The 26509-nt window shown below is 32.6% G+C and overlaps 1 protein-coding gene across 1 annotated transcript in view; it reads left to right on the plus strand.

Moving 5' to 3' along the window:
• The window catches only part of LOC128642503 (uncharacterized), a 62062-nt gene extending 37555 nt beyond the window's left edge, over positions 1-24507 (plus strand). The window contains exon 4 of the mRNA XM_053695283.1: positions 23252-24507. Coding sequence (XP_053551258.1) covers positions 23252-23631 — 380 coding nt within the window. The 3' untranslated portion in view covers positions 23632-24507. The remainder of the gene's footprint in view (positions 1-23251) is intronic.
• Positions 24508-26509: the final 2002 nt, after the last annotated feature.

Genomic DNA, 26509 nt, shown 5'->3' on the forward strand with positions numbered 1-26509 from the left:
ATTCCGTCGCTTGCCACCAATTGTTACGGTACCAACAGTGTACCAAGGGTTAATACCAGATGAACAATGTCCTGCATAGGGAATCAGCAATTCACAACCCAGCCAGTTTCAGGTTTAAAACAGAATGTCATTTATTAAAGGCTATGCCTAGTATTTATGCAGGTCTGACCCCCCCCCCCCAGATGGGGGTTGAAAGGCTGTTGTACATTACATGGAGGGAACAAGCCCTTTGACATGATACAATAGAATTATATTACTTAAACACTTCAACCACAAGACACTCTTGGCCCTTCTTATCACTTAGGCGTTTTCTCTCTGGAGGTGATCAAACAATAGAATGCTTAGCACTAATTAGATTATAGCTGGAGCCAGCAACTCTGTCTTTAGAAATTAGTTTCTTAGCTAAACACAATTAACTCCTTCAGTCCTGACAGAAGGGTCTGTCACAGTTACTATGTTATTATGTTATGTTTCTATGTTATTATGTTATGTTACTATGTTACTATGTTATGTTACTATGTTATTATGTTATGTTACTATGTTATGTTACTATGTTATTATGTTATGTTACTATGTTACTATGTTATGTTACTATGTTATTATGTTATGTTTCTATGTTATTATGTTATGTTACTATGTTACTATGTTATGTTACTATGTTATTATGTTATGTTACTATGTTATTATGTTATGTTACTATGTTACTATGTTATGTTACTATGTTATGTTACTATGTTACTATGTTATGTTTCTATGTTATTATGTTATGTTACTATGTTATTATGTTATGTTACTATGTTACTATGTTATGTTACTATGTTATTATGTTATGTTTCTATGTTATTATGTTATGTTACTATGTTACTATGTTATGTTACTATGTTATTATGTTATGTTACTATGTTATGTTACTATGTTATTATGTTATGTTACTATGTTACTATGTTATGTTACTATGTTATGTTACTATGTTACTATGTTATGTTTCTATGTTATTATGTTATGTTACTATGTTATTATGTTATGTTACTATGTTACTATGTTATGTTACTATGTTATTATGTTATGTTACTATGTTATGTTACTATGTTATTATGTTATGTTACTATGTTACTATGTTATGTTACTATGTTATGTTACTATGTTACTATGTTATGTTTCTATGTTATTATGTTATGTTACTATGTTATTATGTTATGTTACTATGTTACTATGTTATGTTACTATGTTATTATGTTATGTTACTATGTTATGTTACTATGTTATTATGTTATGTTAATATGTTACTATGTTATGTTTATATGTTACTATGTTATGTTACTATGTTATTATGTTATGTTACTATGTTATGTTACTGTGTTACTATGTTATGTTAATATGTTACTATGTTATGTTTATATGTTACTATGTTATGTTAATATGTTACTATGTTATGTTTATATGTTACTATGTTATGTTTATATGTTATGTTTCTATGTTACTATGTTATGTTACTATGTTATTATGTTATGTTATTATGTTATTATGTTATGTTACTATGTTACTATGTTATGTTACTATGTTATTATGTTATGTTACTATGTTACTATGTTATGTTACTATGTTATGTTATGTTACTATGTTATTATGTTATGTTACTATGTTATGTTACTATGTTACTATGTTATGTTACTATGTTATTATGTTATGTTACTATGTTATTATGTTATGTTACTATGTTACTGTGTTATGTTAATATGTTACTATGTTATGTTTCTATGTTACTATGTTATGTTACTATGTTGCTATGTTATGTTAATATGTTACTATGTTATGTTTATATGTTATGTTTCTATGTTATTATGTTATGTTATTATGTTATTATGTTATGTTACTATGTAACTATGTTATGTTACTATGTTATTATGTTATGTTACTATGTTACTATGTTATGTTACTATGTTATGTTATGTTACTATGTTATTATGTTATGTTACTATGTTATGTTACTATGTTACTGTGTTATGTTAATATGTTACTATGTTATGTTTCTATATTACTATGTTATGTTACTATGTTGCTATGTTATGTTAATATGTTACTATGTTATGTTTCTATGTTACTATGTTGCTATGTTACGTTAATATGTTACTATGTTATGTTACTATGTTATTATGTTATGTTACTATGTTATTATGTTATGTTACTATGTTATGTTACTATGTTACTGTGTTATGTTAATATGTTACTATGTTATGTTTCTATGTTACTATGTTATGTTACTATGTTGCTATGTTATGTTTCTATGTTACTATGTTGCTATGTTACGTTAATATGTTACTATGTTATGTTACTATGTTATGTTACTATGTTACTATGTTATGTTATTATGTTACTATGTTATGTTACTAATTTACTATGTTATGTTACTATGTTACTATGTTATGTTACTATGTTACTATGTTATGTTACTAATTTACTATGTTATGTTACTATGTTATGTTTCTATGTTACTATGTTACTATGTTACTATGTTATGTTACTAATTTACTATGTTATGTTACTATGTTATGTTTCTATGTTACTATGTTACTATGTTACTATGTTGCTATGTTATGTTACTAATTTACTATGTTATTATGTTATGTTACTATGTTATGTTTCTATGTTACTATGTTACTATTTTATGTTTCTATGTTACTATGTTACTATGTTATGTTTCTATGTTACTATGTTACTATGTTATGTTTCTATGTTACTATGTTATTATGTTATGTTTCTATGTTACTATGTTATGTTAATATGTTACTATGTTATGTTACTATGTTACTATGTTATGTTAATATGTTACTATGTTATGTTACTATGTTACTATGTTATGTTAATATGTTACTATGTTATGTTTCTATGTTACTATGTTACTATGTTATGTTTCTATGTTACTATGTTATTATGTTATGTTTCTATGTTACTATGTTATGTTAATATGTTACTATGTTATGTTACTATGTTACTATGTTATGTTAATATGTTACTATGTTATGTTACTATGTTACTATGTTATGTTTCTATGTTATTATGTTATGTTACTATGTTATTATGTTATGTTACTATGTTATGTTTCTATGTTACTATGTTATGTTACTATGTTATTATGTTATGTTACTATGTTGTTATGTTATGTTACTAATTTACTATGCTATGTTACTATGTTATGTTTCTATGTTACTATGTTATGTTACTATGTTACTATGTTATGTTACTAATTTACTATGCTATGTTACTATGTTATGTTTCTATGTTACTATGTTATGTTACTATGTTACTATGTTATGTTACTAATTTACTATGCTATGTTACTATGTTATGTTTCTATGTTACTATGTTATGTTACTATGTTACTATGTTACTATGTTATGTTACTATGTTACTAATTTACTATGTTATGTTACTATGTTACTATGTTACTATTTTATGTTACTATGTTACTATTTTATGTTACTATGTTACTATGTTATGTTACTATGTTAGTATGTTACTATTTTATCTGACTATGTTACTATGTTATGTTACTAATTTACTATGCTATGTTACTATGTTATGTTTCTATGTTACTATGTTATGTTACTATGTTATTATGTTATGTTTCTATGTTACTATGTTATGTTACTATGTTACTATGTTACTATTTTATGTTACTATGTTACTATGTTATGTTTCTATGTTGCTATGTTACGTTAGTATGTTACTATGTTATGTTACTATGTTACTATGTTATGTTACTATGTTACTATGTTATGTTTCTATGTTGCTATGTTACGTTAATATGTTACTATGTTATGTTTGTATGTTACTATGTTATGTTACTATATTACTATGTTACGTTAATATGTTACTATGTTATGTTACTATGTTACTATGTTACGTTAATATGTTACTATGTTATGTTACTATGTTACTATGTTATGTTTCTATGTTATTATGTTATGTTTCTATGTTACTATGTTATGTTTCTATGTTACTATGTTACGTTAATATGTTACTATGTTATGTTACTATGTTACTATGTTATGTTTCTATGTTATTATGTTATGTTTCTATGTTATTATGTTATGTTTCTATGTTACTATGTTATGTTACTATGTTACTATGTTACGTTAATATGTTACTATGTTATGTTACTATGTTACTATGTTACGTTAATATGTTACTATGTTATGTTTCTATGTTATTATGTTATGTTTCTATGTTACTATGTTATGTTACTATGTTACTATGTTATGTTTCTATGTTACTTTGTTATGTTTCTATGTTACTATGTTATGTTTCTATGTTACTATGTTACTATGTTACTATGTTTTGTTTCTATGTTACTATGTTATGTTTCTATGTTGCTACGTTATGTTTCTATGTTACTATGTTATGTTTCTATGTTACTATGTTACTATGTTATTATGTTATGTTTCTATGTTGCTACGTTATGTTTCTATGTTATTATGTTATGTTTCTATGTTACTATGTTATGTTACTATGTTACTATGTTATGTTTCTATGTTATTATGTTATGTTTCTATGTTACTATGTTATGTTTCTATGTTACTATGTTATGTTACTATGTTACTATGTTATGTTTCTATGTTACTATGTTATGTTTCTATGTTACTATGTTACTATGTTATTATGTTATGTTTCTATGTTGCTACGTTATGTTTCTATGTTATTATGTTATGTTTCTATGTTACTATGTTATGTTACTATGTTACTATGTTATGTTTCTATGTTATTATGTTATGTTTCTATGTTACTATGTTATGTTTCTATGTTACTATGTTTTGTTACTATGTTACTATGTTATGTTTCTATGTTACTATGTTATGTTTCTATGTTACTATGTTACTATGTTATTATGTTATGTTTCTATGTTGCTACGTTATGTTTCTATGTTATTATGTTATGTTTCTATGTTACTATGTTATGTTACTATGTTACTATGTTATGTTTCTATGTTATTATGTTATGTTTCTATGTTACTATGTTATGTTTCTATGTTACTATGTTATGTTACTATGTTACTATGTTATGTTTCTATGTTACTATGTTATGTTTCTATGTTACTATGTTATGTTTCTATGTTACTATGTTACTATGTTATGTTTCTATGTTACTATGTTATGTTTCTATGTTGCTACGTTATGTTTCTATGTTATTATGTTATGTTTCTATGTTGTTATGTTATGTTTCTATGTTACTATGTTATGTTTCTATGTTGCTATGTTATGTTTCTATGTTATTATGTTATGTTTCTATGTTACTATGTTACTATGTTACTATGTTATGTTTCTATGTTACTATGTTATGTTTCTATGTTATTATGTTATGTTTCTATGTTGTTATGTTATGTTTCTATGTTACTATGTTACTATGTTATGTTACTATGTTACTATGTTATGTTTCTATGTTATTATGTTATGTTTCTATGTTGTTATGTTATGTTTCTATGTTACTATGTTATGTTTCTATGTTGTTATGTTATGTTTCTATGTTACTATGTTATGTTTCTATGTTGCTATGTTACTATGTTATGTTTCTATGTTACTATGTTACTATGTTATGTTTCTATGTTACTGTTATGTTTCTATGTTACTATGTTACTATGTTATGTTATTATGTTATGTTTCTATGTTATGTTACTATGTTTCTATGTTATGTTTCTATGTTACTATGTTATGTTTCTATGTTACTATGTTACTATGTTATGTTTCTATGTTACTATGTTATTATGTTATGTTTCTATGTTACTATGTTATGTTAATATGTTACTATGTTATGTTACTATGTTACTATGTTATGTTAATATGTTACTATGTTATGTTACTATGTTACTATGTTATGTTTCTATGTTATTATGTTATGTTACTATGTTATTATGTTATGTTACTATGTTATGTTTCTATGTTACTATGTTATGTTACTATGTTATTATGTTATGTTACTATGTTGTTATGTTATGTTACTAATTTACTATGCTATGTTACTATGTTATGTTTCTATGTTACTATGTTATGTTACTATGTTACTATGTTATGTTACTAATTTACTATGCTATGTTACTATGTTATGTTTCTATGTTACTATGTTATGTTACTATGTTACTATGTTATGTTACTAATTTACTATGCTATGTTACTATGTTATGTTTCTATGTTACTATGTTATGTTACTATGTTACTATGTTACTATGTTATGTTACTATGTTACTAATTTACTATGTTATGTTACTATGTTACTATGTTACTATTTTATGTTACTATGTTACTATTTTATGTTACTATGTTACTATGTTATGTTACTATGTTAGTATGTTACTATTTTATCTGACTATGTTACTATGTTATGTTACTAATTTACTATGCTATGTTACTATGTTATGTTTCTATGTTACTATGTTATGTTACTATGTTATTATGTTATGTTTCTATGTTACTATGTTATGTTACTATGTTACTATGTTACTATTTTATGTTACTATGTTACTATGTTATGTTTCTATGTTGCTATGTTACGTTAGTATGTTACTATGTTATGTTACTATGTTACTATGTTATGTTACTATGTTACTATGTTATGTTTCTATGTTGCTATGTTACGTTAATATGTTACTATGTTATGTTTGTATGTTACTATGTTATGTTACTATGTTACTATGTTACGTTAATATGTTACTATGTTATGTTACTATGTTACTATGTTACGTTAATATGTTACTATGTTATGTTACTATGTTACTATGTTATGTTTCTATGTTATTATGTTATGTTTCTATGTTACTATGTTATGTTTCTATGTTACTATGTTACGTTAATATGTTACTATGTTATGTTACTATGTTACTATGTTATGTTTCTATGTTATTATGTTATGTTTCTATGTTATTATGTTATGTTTCTATGTTACTATGTTATGTTACTATGTTACTATGTTACGTTAATATGTTACTATGTTATGTTACTATGTTACTATGTTACGTTAATATGTTACTATGTTATGTTTCTATGTTATTATGTTATGTTTCTATGTTACTATGTTATGTTACTATGTTACTATGTTATGTTTCTATGTTACTTTGTTATGTTTCTATGTTACTATGTTATGTTTCTATGTTACTATGTTACTATGTTACTATGTTTTGTTTCTATGTTACTATGTTATGTTTCTATGTTGCTACGTTATGTTTCTATGTTACTATGTTATGTTTCTATGTTACTATGTTACTATGTTATTATGTTATGTTTCTATGTTGCTACGTTATGTTTCTATGTTATTATGTTATGTTTCTATGTTACTATGTTATGTTACTATGTTACTATGTTATGTTTCTATGTTATTATGTTATGTTTCTATGTTACTATGTTATGTTTCTATGTTACTATGTTATGTTACTATGTTACTATGTTATGTTTCTATGTTACTATGTTATGTTTCTATGTTACTATGTTATGTTTCTATGTTACTATGTTACTATGTTACTATGTTATGTTTCTATGTTACTATGTTATGTTTCTATGTTGCTACGTTATGTTTCTATGTTATTATGTTATGTTTCTATGTTGTTATGTTATGTTTCTATGTTACTATGTTATGTTTCTATGTTGCTATGTTATGTTTCTATGTTATTATGTTATGTTTCTATGTTACTATGTTACTATGTTACTATGTTATGTTTCTATGTTACTATGTTATGTTTCTATGTTATTATGTTATGTTTCTATGTTGTTATGTTATGTTTCTATGTTACTATGTTATGTTACTATGTTACTATGTTATGTTTCTATGTTATTATGTTATGTTTCTATGTTGTTATGTTATGTTTCTATGTTACTATGTTATGTTTCTATGTTGTTATGTTATGTTTCTATGTTACTATGTTATGTTTCTATGTTGCTATGTTACTATGTTATGTTTCTATGTTACTATGTTACTATGTTATGTTTCTATGTTACTGTTATGTTTCTATGTTACTATGTTACTATGTTATGTTATTATGTTATGTTTCTATGTTATGTTACTATGTTTCTATGTTATGTTTCTATGTTACTATGTTATGTTACTATGTTATGTTTCTATGTTACTATGTTATGTTACTATGTTACTATGTTATGTTTCTATGTTACTATGTTATGTTTCTATGTTACTATGTTATGTTATTATGTTATGTTTCTATGTTATGTTACTATGTTTCTATGTTATGTTACTATGTTACTATGTTATGTTTCTATGTTACTATGTTATGTTATTATGTTATGTTTCTATGTTATGTTACTATGTTACTATGTTATGTTACTATGTTACTATGTTATGTTATTATGTTTCTATGTTATGTTACTATGTTTCTATGTTATGTTACTATGTTACTATGTTATGTTTCTATGTTACTATGTTATGTTTCTATGTTACTATGTTATGTTTCTATGTTACTATGTTATGTTTCTATGTTATTATGTTATGTTTCTATGTTACTATGTTATGTTTCTATGTTATTATGTTATGTTTCTATGTTATTATGTTATGTTTCTATGTTACTATGTTATGTTTCTATGTTATTATGTTATGTTTCTATGTTACTATGTTATGTTTCTATGTTACTATGTTATGTTTCTATGTTATTATGTTATCTTTCTATGTTATTATGTTATGTTTCTATGTTACTATGTTATGTTTCTATGTTACTATGTTATGTTTCTATGTTACTATGTTATGTTTCTATGTTACTATGTTACTATGTTATGTTATTATGTTATGTTTCTATGTTACTATGTTACTATGTTATATTTCTATGTTACTATGTTATGTTTCTATGTTATTATGTTATGTTTCTATGTTATTATGTTATGTTTCTATGTTACTATGTTACTATGTTATGTTTCTATGTTACTATGTTATGTTTCTATGTTACTATGTTATGTTTCTATGTTATTATGTTATCTTTCTATGTTATTATGTTATGTTTCTATGTTACTATGTTATGTTTCTATGTTACTATGTTATGTTTCTATGTTACTATGTTATGTTTCTATGTTACTATGTTATGTTTCTATGTTGTTATTTTATGTTTCTATGTTACTATGTTATGTTTCTATGTCGCTATGTTATGTTTCTATGTTATTATGTTATGTTTCTATGTTACTATGTTACTATGTTATGTTATTATGTTATGTTTCTATGTTACTATGTTTCTATGTTACTATGTTATGTTTCTATGTTACTATGTTATGTTACTATGTTACTATGTTATGTTTCTATGTTATTATATCATGTTTCTATGTTATTATGTTATGTTTCTCTGTTACTATGTTATGTTACTATGTTATATTTCTATGTTACTATGTTATGTTACTATGTTATATTTCTATGTTACTATGTTTTGTTTCTATGTTACTGTGTTATGTTACTATGTTATATTTCTATGTTACTATGTTATATTTCTTTGTTACTATGTTATATTTCTATGTTACTATGTTATGTTACTATGTTACTATGTTACTATGTTACTATGTTATATTTCTATGTTACTATGTTATATTTCTATGTTACTATGTTATGTTGATATGTTATATTTCTATGTTACTATGTTATATTTCTATGTTACTATGTTATGTTTCTATGTTACTATGTTATGTTTCTATGTTACTATGTTACTATGTTATGTTACTATGTTATGTTTCTATGTTATTATGTTATGTTACTATGTTATGTTACTATGTTATGTTATTATGTTACTATGTTATGTTTCTATGTTATTATGTTATTATGTTATGTTACTATGTTATGTTACTATGTTACTATGTTATGTTTCTATGTTATTATGTTATGTTACTATGTTATGTTACTATGTTACTATGTTATGTTTCTATGTTATTATGTTATGTTACTATGTTACTATGTTATGTTTCTATGTTACTATGTTATGTTTCTATGTTATTTTGTTATGTTACTATGTTATGTTACTATGTTGCTATGTTATGTTACTTTGTTACTATGTTATGTTACTATGTTACTATGTTATGTTAATATGTTACTATGTTATGTTACTATGTTACAATGTTATGTTAATATGTTACTATGTTATGTTACTATGTTACTATGTCATGTTACTATGTTACTATGTTATGTTAATATGTTACTATGTTATTATGTTATGTTACTATGTTATGTTAATATGTTACTATGTTATTATGTTATGTTACTATGTTACTATGTTATGTTACTATGTTATATTTCTATGTTATTATGTTATGTTACTATGTTATGTTTCTATGTTACTATGTTATATTTCTATGTTATTATGTTATGTTACTATGTTACTATGTTATGTTACTATGTTATATTTCTATGTTATTATGTTATGTTACTATGTTACTATGTTATTATGTTATGTTACTTACGGCTAGATTTAGAGTTTTGTCGGTAACGAGCCGCGTAGCTAACGCTGGCTTTTTTTCCCCGCACCTTTTAAATGCCGCTGGTATTTAGAGTTCACAGAAGGGCTGCGTTAGGCTCCAAAAAAGGAGCGTAGAGCATAATTTACCACCACTGCAACTCTCAATACCAGCGGTGCTTACAGACGCGGCCAGCTTCAAAAATGTGCTCGTGCACGATTCCCCCATAGAAAACAATGGCGCAGTTTGAGCTGAAAAAAATCCTAACACCTGCAAAAAATCAGCGTTCAGCTCCTAATGCAGCCCCATTGTTTCCTATGGGGAAACACTTCCTAAGTGTGCACCTAACACCCTAACATGTACCCCAAGTCTAAACACCCATAACCTTACACTTATTAACCCCTAATCTTCCATCCCCGCTATTGCTGACACCTGCATTATACCATTAACGCCTAACCTAAGGGTCCCCGTCCCTCCGGAGCAATGCGGTAGACAGCTATCTGGAAGCTAGTGATAGCAAGGGGAAGTGGTGTTTAGATCCACGCCATGTAGTCTCTCCCCTCCAGACGTATCAAGAGCCCGTGTCAGATAAAAAGCTTTCCGGCTCTCAGTGTCTGCAGTATCTCAGGATCCTGGAGTATTTGTGGGGCAGCCTTTAGAAATAACCGGTGTGAAGGTAGCAGTTAGTAGAGTTCCTGAGGCTGATCTCCCCACGTCTGTAGCGGGATAGATAGTTGCTGCCTCCGGCTAGGTGGGATAGTTATGTCCTTCAGTCAAAAATATTAAGCTAAAGTCCACAGTGCTGCTAACGAAATATATGGAAAGTCAAGCTGTAAGGAAGATGCAATGATATATCTCATATATCTTTACTTTAATCAGGATATAAAATAAAATTTCAAGTTTATATAGGATTTATCTGTTGTAAATCTCAGGAGCTCAGTACACACACGTCCTAGCTGTGCTGCGGCTAGCTCCGCCACCCCCCCGGTTAATAACTTTAGAATAGTGGGGTCGATGTGGGTGGGCGTACAGCAGATTAGGTGTTAATATTATTTTAATAGTGTTTGCAATGCTGTAGGCCGGAGGTTTAGTGGTTGTGACAGACCCCTCTGTCAACCTCCTTACGGATTATGGATTCAGGCATTATGTTAAGTCACCCTGTGCCCATTATAGGTACAGGATGCAAATCCAACAGTACTGGAGGGGTTAACTTCAGTTTTGAGTAACTGGTGTTGGAGGGGTTAACTTCAGTTTTGAGTAACTGTTTTGTCTGACAGTTGGAGTTGTTTTTAAACCAGAAGTAAGCAGGAGAAGGACTGTAATCAAGTATCTGAGCAAAAGGACCTGATTTTAAAGAAAGTACAGAGCTCTGAGAGTTGAATCAGAGTGTCAACCAGGTGGGAGACCTGCATAAATACCAGACATATAGCCCTCAATAAAATAGATTCTGTTTTACCCTCAAGACGGAGCTTGGTCTCGTGTTTGTGGGGAAATTAACTGGATTTGTGTGTTGCTGATCCCGTATTCAGGGCATCTTTCATCTGGTATTAACCCTCGATAACAGGGCTATACCATAACATTGGTGGCAAGCGACGGGATGGTCCTCATCGCCCAGAAGAGCAACTACACATCCGGACCTAATAGAATACCGTATGAAAGGCTGAAAAGAGCCACCCTTAAAGAACTGCTAGAACAACGGGGCCGACAGCCCAGTAACCTCAGGAAGAGGGAGATTATTACAATACTGACCGAAATTGATGGAGTACCAGGGCCCGAAGGAACCAATGAGCCCAGCATATCAGACAGAACCCCCAAAGAAGCAAGCTTTGACCGGGCAGTTAAAATAAGACTGGCACATTATGGCCCTAACCCGTCTGCCGAAATTATCAATTGGATCATAGCAGCCGTGGAAGCCAACCTACTTCGCCAAAGCGGCGCTGCAGCAGCCCAAGTCACAGCAACCCCAGTGGAAAAGAGAAAAGTACATTTTGCAGCTTTTAAAAACTTCATTGAAACAGAAGGAGAGATTGATGGGTACCTTGCTGATTTTGAGAGACAATGTGAACTACACAAGGTACCCGCAGAGGACTGGGTCACGATATTATCCGGAAAATTATCCGGCCGGGCCAGCGAGGCTTTTCGGGCCATTCCAGATGAGGAAGTCAGGGATTATAATGTTGTAAAAGAGGCTCTGCTCTCCAGGTATGCGATTACACCGGAGGCATACAGGAGACGGTTCAGAGACACTGTTAAACTAGCTGGAGATTCCTACGTCAAGTGGGCATATAAGGTGCACTGCACAGCAGCTCACTGAATAGCGGGGTGCCAAGCCATATTTGGGGATGAGGTGCTGCAGCTATTCCTGTTGGAACATTGCTTCGACAAGTTATCAGCAGGAGTTAGAGAGTGGGTTCGGGACCGTAAACCCACCACCCTGCATGAAGCTGCTTGCCTGGCAGATGAGTATAAGGATGCCCGCAAACTGGACACTGCTACCACTAAGATCCCTGCCAGAGTGGAGTACAGACCCACAGTCACCCTAGCAGCTACCAGTTACCAACCCCAGTTACAAACCCCCGGCGCACCACTCTACCACACTGCCTTCAGCCACAAACTATCCTCAGACAGCCCAGTTCAACTCACGGGATTACTCACAGCCTATTCAGTGCTTTGGATGTAAGCAACTAGGGCACAAAAGACCAGAGTGTCCCCTAAACACAGCGAACCAAGCACAGTCCTGGAGAAGACCAGCCGGCGGAAACCCACACCTTACTGCAAAACTCATAATGGTTGCGCTATGGAAGTGCCATGAAAAAAGTAATTTTTACGAGTGTGGGACTGATGTTGCGTTACAGTCTAAAAGGCTTGCGGTACAGTAATACTGACAAGACTTGTAATGGCTGCGCTGCTGTTTTAAAGCTGAAATTACCATGTTTTTCAGCGTTAAAACTTGAACGCACAACTCATAATCTAGCTGATTGTAAATAGACAAAGTAATAGGATTAAAACAATATAATTAATAATAAATGTAATTAATAAATCTATTCAACTTAATTCCTTATCATCTAGATTACAATTTTTGCACTAGAGGGTGCGAATTGAATGCAACAAATATTGCGTTATTTCAACCCCCATAGCGCTGCCATTACAAGTTTTTGAAAAGTCGCCTTGTGCGTGCGATGTAGTTGCGATCACCATAACGCAACCCCATTGATGTCTATGGGGTAAATAAAAGTTACGTTTAAACCTAACACCCTAACATAAACCCCACGTCTAAACAGCCCTAATCTGCCGCCCCCGACATTTCTGATACCTAAATAAAGTTATTAACCCCTAATCTGCCACCCCCGACATCACCGACACCTACATAAAGCTATTAACCCCTAATATGCCGCTCCCAACATCACCGACACCTACATAAAGCTATTAACCCCTAATCTGCCACTCTCAACATCGCCGACACCTACATAAAACGATTAACCCCTAATCTGCTGCTCCCAACATAGCTGACAACTACATAAAGCTATTAACCCCTAATCTGCCCTCCCAACATCACCGACACCTACATAAAGTAATTAACCCCTAATCTGCCACTCCCGACATTGCCGACAACTACGTAAAGCTATTAACCCCTAATCAGCCGCTCCCGACATTGCCGCCTCTATAATAAAAGTTATTAAACCCTAAACCTCCAGGCTCCCACATCACTGCCACTAAATAAACCTAATTAACCCTAAACCTAACAACCCCCTAGCTTTAAATTACAATTACAATATCCATATCTTAAAATAAATAAACACTTACCTGGGAAATTAAAAAAAAACTAAGTTTAAACTAACAAATAAGCTAACATTACTATTATACTAAAATTAAAATAACTATAAGTTTAATAAAATAAATTACACATTAAAAAAAAACTAACACTACTAAAAACAATTAAATCTACAATTACAAAAAATAAATATACTAAATCACCAAAAATAAAAAATACTAAATTATATAAAATAATAAACACTAAATTATCCAAAATAAAAACAATTACACCTATTCTAATAGCACTATCAAAATAAAAAAGACCTCCAAAATAAAAAAAAACCTAGCCTACAATAAACTACCAATAGCCCTTAAAAGGGCCTTTTATAGAGCATTGCCCTTTTACCTGTAAAAAATACAAAGACCCCCCAACAGTAAAACCCACCACCCAACCAACACCTCCAAAATAAAAAACCTAACTCTGACCAAAACCTTAGCTACCCATTGCCCTGAAAAGGACATTTGTATGGGCATTGGCCTTAAAAGGGCATTTAGCTCTTTTGCATTGCTTTGAAAAGGGCATTTAGCTCTATTAAGAATGCCCAATCCCTAATCTAAAAAAAAATCCCACCCAAATTTTTAAAAAAAAAAACTAACACTAACCTACGATGATCCACTTACAGTTTCTGAAGTCCGGACATCCAGGCGGCAAAGTCATCATTTAGGCGGCGAGGTCTTCATCCACCCAGGTGGCGTCTTCTTTCTTCATCCAGGCGGCATCTTCTATCTTCATCCCAGCGGTGCGGAGTGGGTCCATCCTGAAGACATCCGGCGCGGAGCATCATCTTCATACGGTCGCCGCCGTATACTGAATCTTCAATGCAAGGTACACAATTCAAAATGGTGTCGCTTGCATTACTATTGGCTGATTTGATTTTTTAAATTCAAATCAGCTAATAGGATAAGAGCTACTGATATTCTATTGGTTGTTCAAACCAGCAAATAGAATTTCAGTAGCTCTCATCCTATTGGCTGATTTGAACTTAAAAAATCAAATCAGGGACGCCATTTTGAATCGCATACCTTGCATTGAAGATTCAGTATACAGAGGCGACTGTATGAAGAAGATGCTCCGCACCTGATGTCTTCAGGATGGACCTGCTCTGCTCAGTCGGGATGAAGATAGAAGATGCCGCCTGGATGAAGAAAGACCTCGCTGCCTGGATGATGACTTTGCTGCCTGGATGAAGACTTTGCCGCCTGGATTTCCGGACTTCAGAAACTGTAAGTGGATCATCGGGGGTTAGTGTTACGTTTTTTTAAACTTTTTTGGGGTGTGGTTTTTTTTAGATTAGGGTTTGGGCGTTCTTAAAAGAGCTAAATGCCCTTTTCAAGGCAATGCAAAAGAGCTAAATGCCCTTTTAAGGGCAATGCCCATTCAAATGCCCTTTTCAGGGCAATGGGTAGCTTAGGTTTTGGTTAGAGTTAGTTTTTTTTATTTTGGGGGGTTGGGTTTTACTGTTTAGGGTCTTTGTATTTTTACAGGTAAAAGAGCTGTTAAACTTAGGGCAATGCCCTACAAAAGGTCCTTTTAAGGGATATTTATATTTATATTTAGTTTATTGTAGGCTAAGGTTTTTTATTTTGGGGGGACTCTTTTATTTTGATAGGGCTATTAGATTAGGTGTAATTGTTTTTATTTTGGATAATTTCGTTTGTTATTTTTCATAATTTAGTATTTTTATTTTTTGTGATTTAGTATTTTTTATTTTTTTGTAATAGTAGATTTAATTTTTTTTAGTAGTGTTAGGTTTTTTTAATGTGTAATTTAATTTATTTAATTGATAGTTATTTTAATTTTAGTATAATAGTAATGTTAGTTTAATTTATAGTTTAAACTTTGTTTTTTTTTAATTTCCCAGCTAAGTTTTTATTTATTTTAAGATAGGGATATTGTAATTTTAATTTAAAGTTAGTGGGTTGTTAGGGTTAAGGGTTAATAGTTTGATTTAGTTTTTTGCAATGTGGGGGACTGTCGGTTTAGGGGTTAATAGGTTATTTAGTGGCAGTGATGTGGGAGGCTGGAGGTTTAGGCGCTATGTCAGGGAGAAGCGGAATAGGGTTTAATAACTTTATTTAGTGGCGCCAATGTTAGGGTGCAGGGGAATAATGGTTAATAACTTTATTATAGTGGTGACAATATTGGGGAGTGGCAGAATAGGGGACAATAAATGTTATTAGTGGCGGCTATGTCGGGAGCGGCAGATTAGGGGTTAATAAGTTTAATTTAGTATTTGCGATGTGGGAGGGCCTCGGTTTTGGGGTTAATAGGTAGTTTATGAGTGTTAGTATACTTTGTAACACTTTAGTTATGAGTTTTATGTAACAGTTTTGTGGCGCAAAACTCATAGCTACTGGTCTCAGATTGCGGAACGGATTGTGTTGGTATAGGCTGGAACGCAGGCATTTTAGCCTCATCGCAAAACTTGTAATGGCAGCGCTATGGTAATCCCAAGCAAAAACGTAATTTTTTTGAGTGCAGGATTTACGTTGCGTTATAGGCTAAAATGCCCACAGAACAGCTATACCGACAAGACTCATAATGGCTGCGGTCCGGTTTTTACGCTGAAATGGCCATTTTTTAAGCGTTAAAACCCGAACGCAAAACTTGTAATCTAGGTGTATGTTAATAAAGTTTCCGAAAAAAATATATTGTCTTGGATGGCGATGATATCAATATTATAATTTAATTTTAGGGCTTCGCTAGGATAGCAGCTTTCACTGAAACTTTATCCGATCGATGTAAGATTATGGTTTTAGCTGATTGTTTCAATGTGAGCCCTATAGAGCATGAGTGTCCCGTGAATGCGCATGTAGATTGAAGCCGAAAAATTAACATTAGTGCATGCTTATAATAATCGTGTGACGTGTTATGAAAATGGTTGAACGTCCCGGGGGAACAAATGATTAGTGTATAAAAATCAAGTAATAAGTATGGAGGGCGGAGGAACAGCGCTAATCTTTAATGTATAAAAAGGTAGATTTTTGAAGAAATATACAACATTTAAAGAAATGATGAATGAAAGTCAGCTTATTTTTTAAATCAATGCTCGGGCATTAACGAATGTGGTCAAGTTTACATTAGGGTTAGCTGTGTAGGTACTGTAAATATCTCACATTCCAATCTTCTTTATATAGGGGAATACATGCTAAGTATTTTTAAATAGATATTTATATATATTTATAAATATATATATATATATATATATATATATATATATATTTATATATATATATATATATATATATATATATATATATATATATTATAGATAGATAGATTTTTAGAGAAATATTTATTTAACAAAATGTGAAAAGAACATTAGAATGTGAAATATTCATGTTTCGTGTCGGATTTAGAGCTCTTGAAAATGCCCGGTCAGGTTAGCGCTCAAGTATCAGTGTCTCCCATTCATCCTAGAAGGTTGCACCCCCAAACAAGTGGTGTAGCTAGGTGCCTCATTAAATTGTCAACAACATACTAAAAAAGCGACTTAATCCCCTGCACCCTATTCCATTGACACTCTTAAACATTTATTATAACTTTAACAACATACGTAGCTCATAGTTATAATGTATAATGTGTATTATTATAATAATAATGTGTATTATTTATAGTATAGTTTATAATAGTAAATTACTTTTTGACAGTAGGCAGTATGTGGGAGTTAGCTTGAGGTTAGACATTAAGTAAGTTAAGACAGTAATAGGGACTTATATGGGCATTCCGGGTGAGTGTAGCTTAGGGGTGACGTAGTTCTAGGCGTTCAGGGGGAGTTAGCAGCACATGTTAGTGGGTGTTTTTGGCACATCGACACAAGGTCAATATGTTCAAAGCAGCGAAGTGCAGGTTGCGAGGAGGGTAGCGGCCATATTTGTCTCACCAGCTATCAGCTGCTGAGACAACATTGCGTGAGCTAGTTAGTGTAGTTGATGTAGTGCTTATGTCCCCATGGCAATATTGGAAGTGTGCCTACACAAAAAATAATTTTAGTTTCAGTGAGAGCACTTTCTGCGCCATGTAGGCACACTTCAAATAAGCCCCCCCCCTAGCAAAATGCAGGCAAGCAGCGATGTCGACCATGTGGGTGTGACGTCACTCTCCCATTGACTTCTATGGGGGAGTTATTGCCGATCACCAGCATTGCTCGAACACGCTAGATTATGAGTTAATTCTGTTCAACTTATGTATTTTGTACAGGTAGCGCTTGTTTTACACGTTGAAAGTAAAGAGTTTTTGCTCACACGCTAACCCAAAGCCCGCAAAAAGCCAAAATAAGAATACCGCAACAGCATTAACTTCAACGCTCAGCAATTTGCGCAAACCCTATAACATTTTCTCAAGTGCGCTATTTCACATTCCAATGTTCCTCACACACAAGAATGTTTAATTTATTCATAAATACATATAATGGTATTTTGGTAAAATATATATCTATATTTCTATCTATCTATAATTGTATAAAGGTACAGATATATACAGATATTTATTTATATATATATATATATATATATATATATATATATATATATATATATATATATCTATTTAAAATACTTAGAGCATATCCCTTATGTGAAGAACTTTGGAATGTGAAAAATGTACAATAAATACACAAATACTTTATTAAATATAAATATTGCGTGAATATGTTTTATTATGTTTTCATCTACTTCACTGCAAAAAGCTCCACTGCACTTATATATATATATATATATATATATATATATATATATATATATATATATATACTGTATATGTATACCTATGTATTTATGTGTTTATATGTATGTATGTTTATATATATATATATATATATATATACACATATAAATACATAGGATTACATATATAGTTATATGTGTATATATATAAATATATAAAATTACATATGTATCTCTCTTCAGGTTTTTTTTAGACCTCATTTCTTTGAGCCGCTAAAAATTTTATTGCATTTCTTTTTTAAATAATTTTTATTGAGTACACGGTGTCTTACAGGACTGTTGTTTAGCCGGCTCTGGGCCATGTTAGCATGTGGGGTATATAAAATGTATATCTGTGCATTCTATGGAGTCAATTTATCAAAGAGTCAATCTCAGTGCATTCGCCAGCGTCAATACGCTCGGATCTGAATATGATATCCTTATTTATCAAAACAGCTGTCAAAAACACATGCGTCAAGTACGGTGCAAAGAGCATTGAACTGGTGTTAACTAACAGTCATTAATGTCATGGTTATTCTGGGTTTTTCCCAACTTTATTTATACCATTTCATTACTGTCCATGAACAAGCACATTTCTCTAAAGTTAATCTTTAGTTTTCAACTGTTAATGTCCAAGAAATAGCTACATTTATACCTCAACAAACTATATCTCATAGAAAGTTATTTTTATATTTATATTATATATATATATATATATGTGTGTGTGTGTGTTATGTCAGAAATCTTTTGCAAACATATATATGTCCCTAAATTCCTTTTTTTTTGTTCTAAACAATGTTGTCTGTCATATCTCTGTGTTTATTTATACCACTATATGTATTTAGTATAAATGTATTATTATTCTGAACAGGAATAATTGCGAATATAACATGTAATCAGGGTATCATATGTATTTATTTGCAATCAATAGATATTTTAAGAGCTGGGCCAGTTTTCTCTATGTACCTGTGTAAGCCCTCCTGATTGCAATCTAGTTTTAAAAGCTACCCCTTCACAGCTGTTATAAAATGGGCTGGTGTATAAGATGACATTTCTTACTGAAAAAGAAATTCAAGAGATGGAAGACACACATGAAAATAGCATGACAGTAAAGAGGTGATGTTAATTTCTGCTGTATCTGAATCATGACAGTTTAATGTTAGGTGGGCTATCCTTGAGCTACCAGCTTAAGATTATATTGAATCAAACATCAATTTGAATTTTAAAATCCTTGTCTAAAATATTGCACTGTGTGTCCTAATATCAGCATCAATGTTTATCTCTAATTCTAAATTCACATATACATACTTTCAAAGTATAATACACAATGTAACAAATGGCACTTACAAGTTCTGATGAGTGATTAATGGCACACGTATCAAGCATTTTGATTCGTTAGTGATACTTTAAAATGTATATTTGAATCAGATTGGCTGATGTCATAAATCATGTGATTATGCATATTCCAATCAAAAGTGGTTGAAAAATAGCATGACAGTAAAGAGGTGATGTTAATTTCTGCTGTATCTGAATCATGACAGTTTAATGTTAGGTGGGCTATCCTTGAGCTACCAGCTTAAGATTATATTGAATCAAACATCAATTTGAATTTTAAAATCCTTGTCTAAAATATTGCACTGTGTGTCCTAATATCAGCATCAATGTTTATCTCTAATTCTAAATTCACATATACATACTTTCAAAGTATAATACACAATGTAACAAATGGCACTTACAAGTTCTGATGAGTGATTAATGGCACACGTATCAAGCATTTTGATTCGTTAGTGATACTTTAAAATGTATATTTGAATCAGATTGGCTGATGTCATAAATCATGTGATTATGCATATTCCAATCAAAAGTGGTTGAAAAATTCACTAGTGTGTGGGTTGTTTAGGAGTTTGCATCATAATTGGTGCGAAAAGTGTTGAGTCAAATTTGGTGCAAAGTGGAGAGTGTGACTTGTATTACATGGCTTAAACATGGTGCACATAGATTGTTCACAAAAAATAAAAAGGCAAAACGTTGCACCAAATTTGGAGAAATAATATTGTCCCCTTGCATTGTAATGATAGACAAATTTGTAGCATAATCCATTATTATTATTATTATTATTATTATTATTATTATTATCATTTATTTGTATAGTGCTGCCAAATTCCGTAGCGCTGGGTACAATGATAGGGGTATACAATGACAACATTTTTGATAAAAAATGCAAAACATAAAACTAAACAAATATAGTACAGGAGGAAGAGGGCCCTGTTCCGGAGAGCTCACAGTCTATAGGTTAAGGGTGCAGAAACATAAGGTTGGGGTAGCTTGTTACATCAGTTGTAGTTGCAGTAGTGAGTCAGGCAGTTCATGTTTTAGTTTGGTTTGGATGAGGGATAGAGGAGAGATGGTACACCTCTCTGAATAGGTGAATTTTCAAGGAGGGTCTGAAGCTATACAAGGTTGGAGACAGTCTTATGGAGCGGGGTAGAGAGTTTCAAAGGACAGGAGCAGCACGTGAGAAGTCTTGGAGGCGGGAGTGGGATGTAGAGATAACAGGAGTGGAGAGACGTAGGTCAGAGGTTGAACGAAGAGGATGGGATGGGGAATATTTCACTATAAGAGATGAAATATAGTTGGGAATTAGACTGTTTAGTGCTTTGTAAGTTAGGGTTAATACTTTAAACTGTATTCTGGAGTGTATGGGGATCCAGTGTAGAGACTGGCAGAGCGTAGTCAAGGAAGTAATGTATTTTTCATTTTTATCCCTATATCTACTAGTGCACCAAATGTTGAGCAATAATATTGTTTGATTTAGAAAGGCTAAATAAATGTAATACCAGTTTCTAATTTACTTTTATTGCGCAATATACTTCATTCTCTTGCAGCATCGAACATACGCTTTCTGTGTTTTCAGACTCTTATTGAGTCTATGGTATCCGTGACCTCAAGGGTGGCGGATTGAAAACTAGGTATGCTGAGTCGGAATAGACGTGAGCGTACCTGTAAAATGTTTGATAAATTGGGAAAAGGGTCAAATAGAGTTTAATCTGAATTTGAAACATCTGCATTGAAACAAGCGTCGGATTGAGATCGTGGGATCGTATTTTACGTCACAAGTTTAAACATTTGCCGATCTTGATGCTTTGATAACTACCGCAGATCAATCTTGTGACAAATACAATGTGGAATTCAAGCGTATTTTCAGTTGACGCTTTGATAAATCGACCCATATATATCATCTGCTTCATTTTTTACTGGTACATTTTTTAGGTATAGGCACACTTGGGCCCCTATTTATCAAAGGTCTTGCGGACCTGATCCGACAGTGTGGATCAGGTCTGCAAGACCTCACTGAATGCGGAGAGCAATACGCTCTCCATATTCAGCATTGCACCAGCAGCTCACAAGAGTTGTTGGTGCAACGCCGCCCCCTACTGACTCTCGGCCAATGGGCCACCAGCAGGGGGTGTCAATCAATCTGAAGACTCGCCAGAAACACGGACCCACAAGCTCCATACAGAGCTTGATAAATGGGCCCCCTTATGTCTTTTTATCTCTCAATAAAGTGAACATTTGTGCATGTCCTGCTTTAGTTCTAGTGTAATATATTTTCACTGAACTCTTTCTATATAATTTTTATTAGATGATTTTATTATGAGTTTAACTGTACTTTTAAAGGTATTTTTGGTGTGTTTTGTGCAACTTTTTAGTCGGGCGTAACTGTTAAAGGGATACTTAACCCAATTTATTGGGTGTACCCACTAATCAGCAAGCTCTATCCAGGAAGCTGAACCAAAAATGGGCCGGCTCCTAAGCTTACATTCCTGCTTTTTCGAATAAAGATACCAAGAAAATGAAGAAATATTTATAATAGGAGTAAATTAGAAAGTTGCTTAAAATTGCTGCTTTATCATGAATCATGAAAGAAAAAATTTGGGTTCAGTGACCCTTTAACCAGAACTCTGAAGTTGCAGTATCCCCATGTAGAGAGCATTTTATTAGTGCAAGTAGCAGGTCTGTCAGTGCATTCATCCATCCCACAAATCATTATAAAGAGCAGCATGTATATGATTGTTATTACTTACTATTGAGTTACCTTTGGGGGGCCCCAACAAAAATGTTTGCACCAGGGCCCTCTTTTAAATAGGTCCGCTACTGGATCATTGTATATTAAATATAAATAATACTTCATCCATATCTGTGCATTTGTTGTGGCTGTTGTCTTTTTATCTAATAATAAAGATATAGGAGAACATTATTTGTAACAAGACACCAAATGTTGTTATTTATACTTACCCAGACACTTCTGTCTCTCACAGGTATACTTCCTATTGTCGTCCTTACTAAAAAAAACAAAGGTGACGCTCACAAAGTTCAAAAGATGTTTGTAGAAATTGGGATGGAAAATATATACCCAGTAGAAAATTACACTCCTGATGACAATGTGAAAACACCCGGGAAAGACAGACAATTCCTTGTTATCTTATCTGAGGCTTTACAGCTTGCGGAATTTAGGATGAAAACTGTTGCTGATCTACATCAGGACCATGAAGAGCGGATGCAGCAGTTGCTTCTCATGGCATGTGAGAGGGAAAAAGAAAAAGCCCTAGAAGAACAACAAAGAGTCTTTGAAAAGGAAAAGAATGAATTAAATGAAAAAATAGAAAAAGCAAACAAGAAATGGTGCATATTGTCATAAGCAAAAGTATTGTTGTAGGGGGGCCGGAGCAAGCCTGGGAACCGAGCGGTTGTATGTCAGCATAGCTCCGGCTATATACTATTAATAATTATTTACCTAACTGCTCAGCCCAGCTTTTGTGCCACAATAAGGGGTCTGCAGGTTTGTGGAACAAAATCAAAAAGCCCAGGGACTTAAAATCTCCAGCAAGCCTAGAATTTAAGCATATTCTGTGACGATTACTACTGGGACCTCAGAGAAGCGGCCATTTTCCAGTTAGCGGCAGGGGAACTACCAACCTCAAACAATTTCCCTATTTAAAGTGCCAGAGAATAGACAGCTCAGAGTATGGAGATGGCTGGTGCTGACATTTACAGACTGATGTCAGATTTTGAGCGAAATATACTTGGGAGATTTGACAGCCTTGAAGTACAGCTACGCGGCATGCGTATGGGGTCGGCCATGTTTGACTCCTTGACTTGCACGGGGCCTAACGGGCAGAGCAAAGGAGACCAAATGCACACGCAGCATGAGCCTGTCTATTCACAGAGGAACAGATGTGAAGAGCCGGCACCCCTGACCCCTTTTCGGAAGATGAGGCTAGCACCCAGCAGGCAGCTGGATCAATTAAAAGGTCAGCCACAGACATAAAGTCCACTGAGAGTCTTGATGTACAGATGACGCTCTCTTCAACTTAAATAGGGTACGAACGATACCTATGTAGAGCCCGGGTCTCCTACAAGCGTCCTGAAATCACTCCACCCCTAAGACTTGATGCGGCCACTGTGAAATCAAGGGCTGGAGGCCGTGAGGAAGATCGCTTCTTTCACCTGCAGGTCCGGGAGTCTCGCCTTGGATTTGTTAATTTTGCTTCCATGCAAACAGGATAGACAGACTATATATACAACCTGAACTTTTTAATGCCTGACTCATTCTACTGAGACGATTAGGAATTATATTGATATGCCTTTTTTTTTCCTCTTCTTTACTGTGGGTAAATATACCACTGTATGCATGAAGACCTGTTGTCTGATACTCAGTTGAGGACTAGCTACCTATCAAAATATTCAACTGTTTTTTCTATAGTTTAAGTTCTTGTTGGCTGTTTATTACGTGTTCAATGTTGAAAAATACCCATTATATGCAACAAGTTTCCCCAACATCTATATAGCCTGAATACTGCTTAGTAAGGCCCCACATATAAATGAACTTGCAAATTGTTTGTACTATAAGATATACTGTTGGATCCGGTAGGGGTGGTGATCCTGCATTCATGATAATGTATGTCCTGAAACCATGCAGACCCCACACTTTTTACATTCCTATATAAGCTTTGCCATTTAGCTGAATATCCTAAACTATAAGCCTGTCAGAAATGTCTGTGTACAAGTACCTGCATTTGTATTATCATTTTGGATTGATCATTACCCACACTGCAGTGCCCTATTTCAAGTGATAAGATTGTATTGTCATTTAGTTGTTTTTTTATGTAGAATTGTGCTCAGGATGTACACATCTCTATGGTTCACAATATGCAGCGCTTATATAATAACATTCATCTTGTGAGCCTTGGGAAATGGATGTATATGGATTCTCCTTATTAATTTCTCACCGTCCTTAGGATGGTTTCATTCTTAGGTTTTGTAAAGAAGCAATGAATGGGCACACTATCTTTGGCTTATCCTCCACCTCACACCACTCTTGTGCGATAAGGGATGAATACCTTCTCCTCTGCATCTATTTTTGGCAGAGTTAAGTAGTCTCTGCCTAGCCCGAAGAGCCATGTCTAAGTGTTCTCCAGTGTTTGTGCATAAAGGCTCCCCGGGCTCTAATTCAGGAAATTTAGCTTAGTTTATGATTTCCTGGCTCCCTGAAGATTTTCTTAAAATAATAGTTTACTACTGTTATGTTTCTACAATAGTACAGTGTTAATATCTACTTTTGCTTATGATTGCTACTGAGGACATCACTTTTATCAGCTCACTATGTCTGAATTCGACTGAAGTTGGCAGAGTAATTTTGGTGCCCTCCTTGCACTTTTATATGGGGTCAATGAATGTCTAATCCACAGTTTGCCTTTATCTCATATACACTGAAATTATACTTTGTACTATTAACTCTATTAACATGTCCTCAATGGTTTTATACAATTTCTGGTCCCATGATTGGACCTGTTTGTTTGGGGACGGTATGAATCTATGAAACAAAAAATGAGGTGCCTGGATTGACCTGTCATGTCACCCTGTTGTATGTTGTTAATTGTAACCTGGTTGATGAGACTATTTTGTATATGCTATTTTAACCTCAATAAAAAATAAATAAAAAAATAAATAAAAAAAAAGTATTGTTGTAATGTGCGTCAATATGATCATCAGTAATCCAACAAAATGGCTGGCAAACTTGTATTCATTTCTTTTTATGTTTTGTTATATTGTTACAAACACAGACTCTGGCCCCTAGTTATCAAGCCGTCAACCTCAAATGCGCTAGAATTCCGCAGCGTATTTGTGACAAGGCTGATTCGCCTTAGTTATCAAGCCCTAGACACCGGCAAAAGTAGAATCTAGTGACGTAAGCTTTGATCCGCCGGACTCAGTCCGACACAGATCGATTCTTACGTCACTCCAGATGTTCCGCACACAAGTACGGCACTATCTGACTACTTTTGCTAGTTATCAAAAAACTAGTAGGTACGCTCGGCACTTTTCCGGCCCAGCGTACCTGGTTTTCAAACCGCCGCCCTGGAGGCGGCAGATCCTATAGGAATCAATGGGAGTCTGACCATAGCGAAAGTTCATGTTTGCTGCTGCCAGACATCCCATTGATTCCTATGGGAGCTGTCTACACCTAACACCCTAACATGTACCCCGAGTCTAAACACCCCTAACCTGTCCCCCCT

The sequence above is a fragment of the Bombina bombina genome, chromosome 11, assembly GCF_027579735.1.
Source record: "Bombina bombina isolate aBomBom1 chromosome 11, aBomBom1.pri, whole genome shotgun sequence".
Taxonomy (NCBI): domain Eukaryota; kingdom Metazoa; phylum Chordata; class Amphibia; order Anura; family Bombinatoridae; genus Bombina; species Bombina bombina.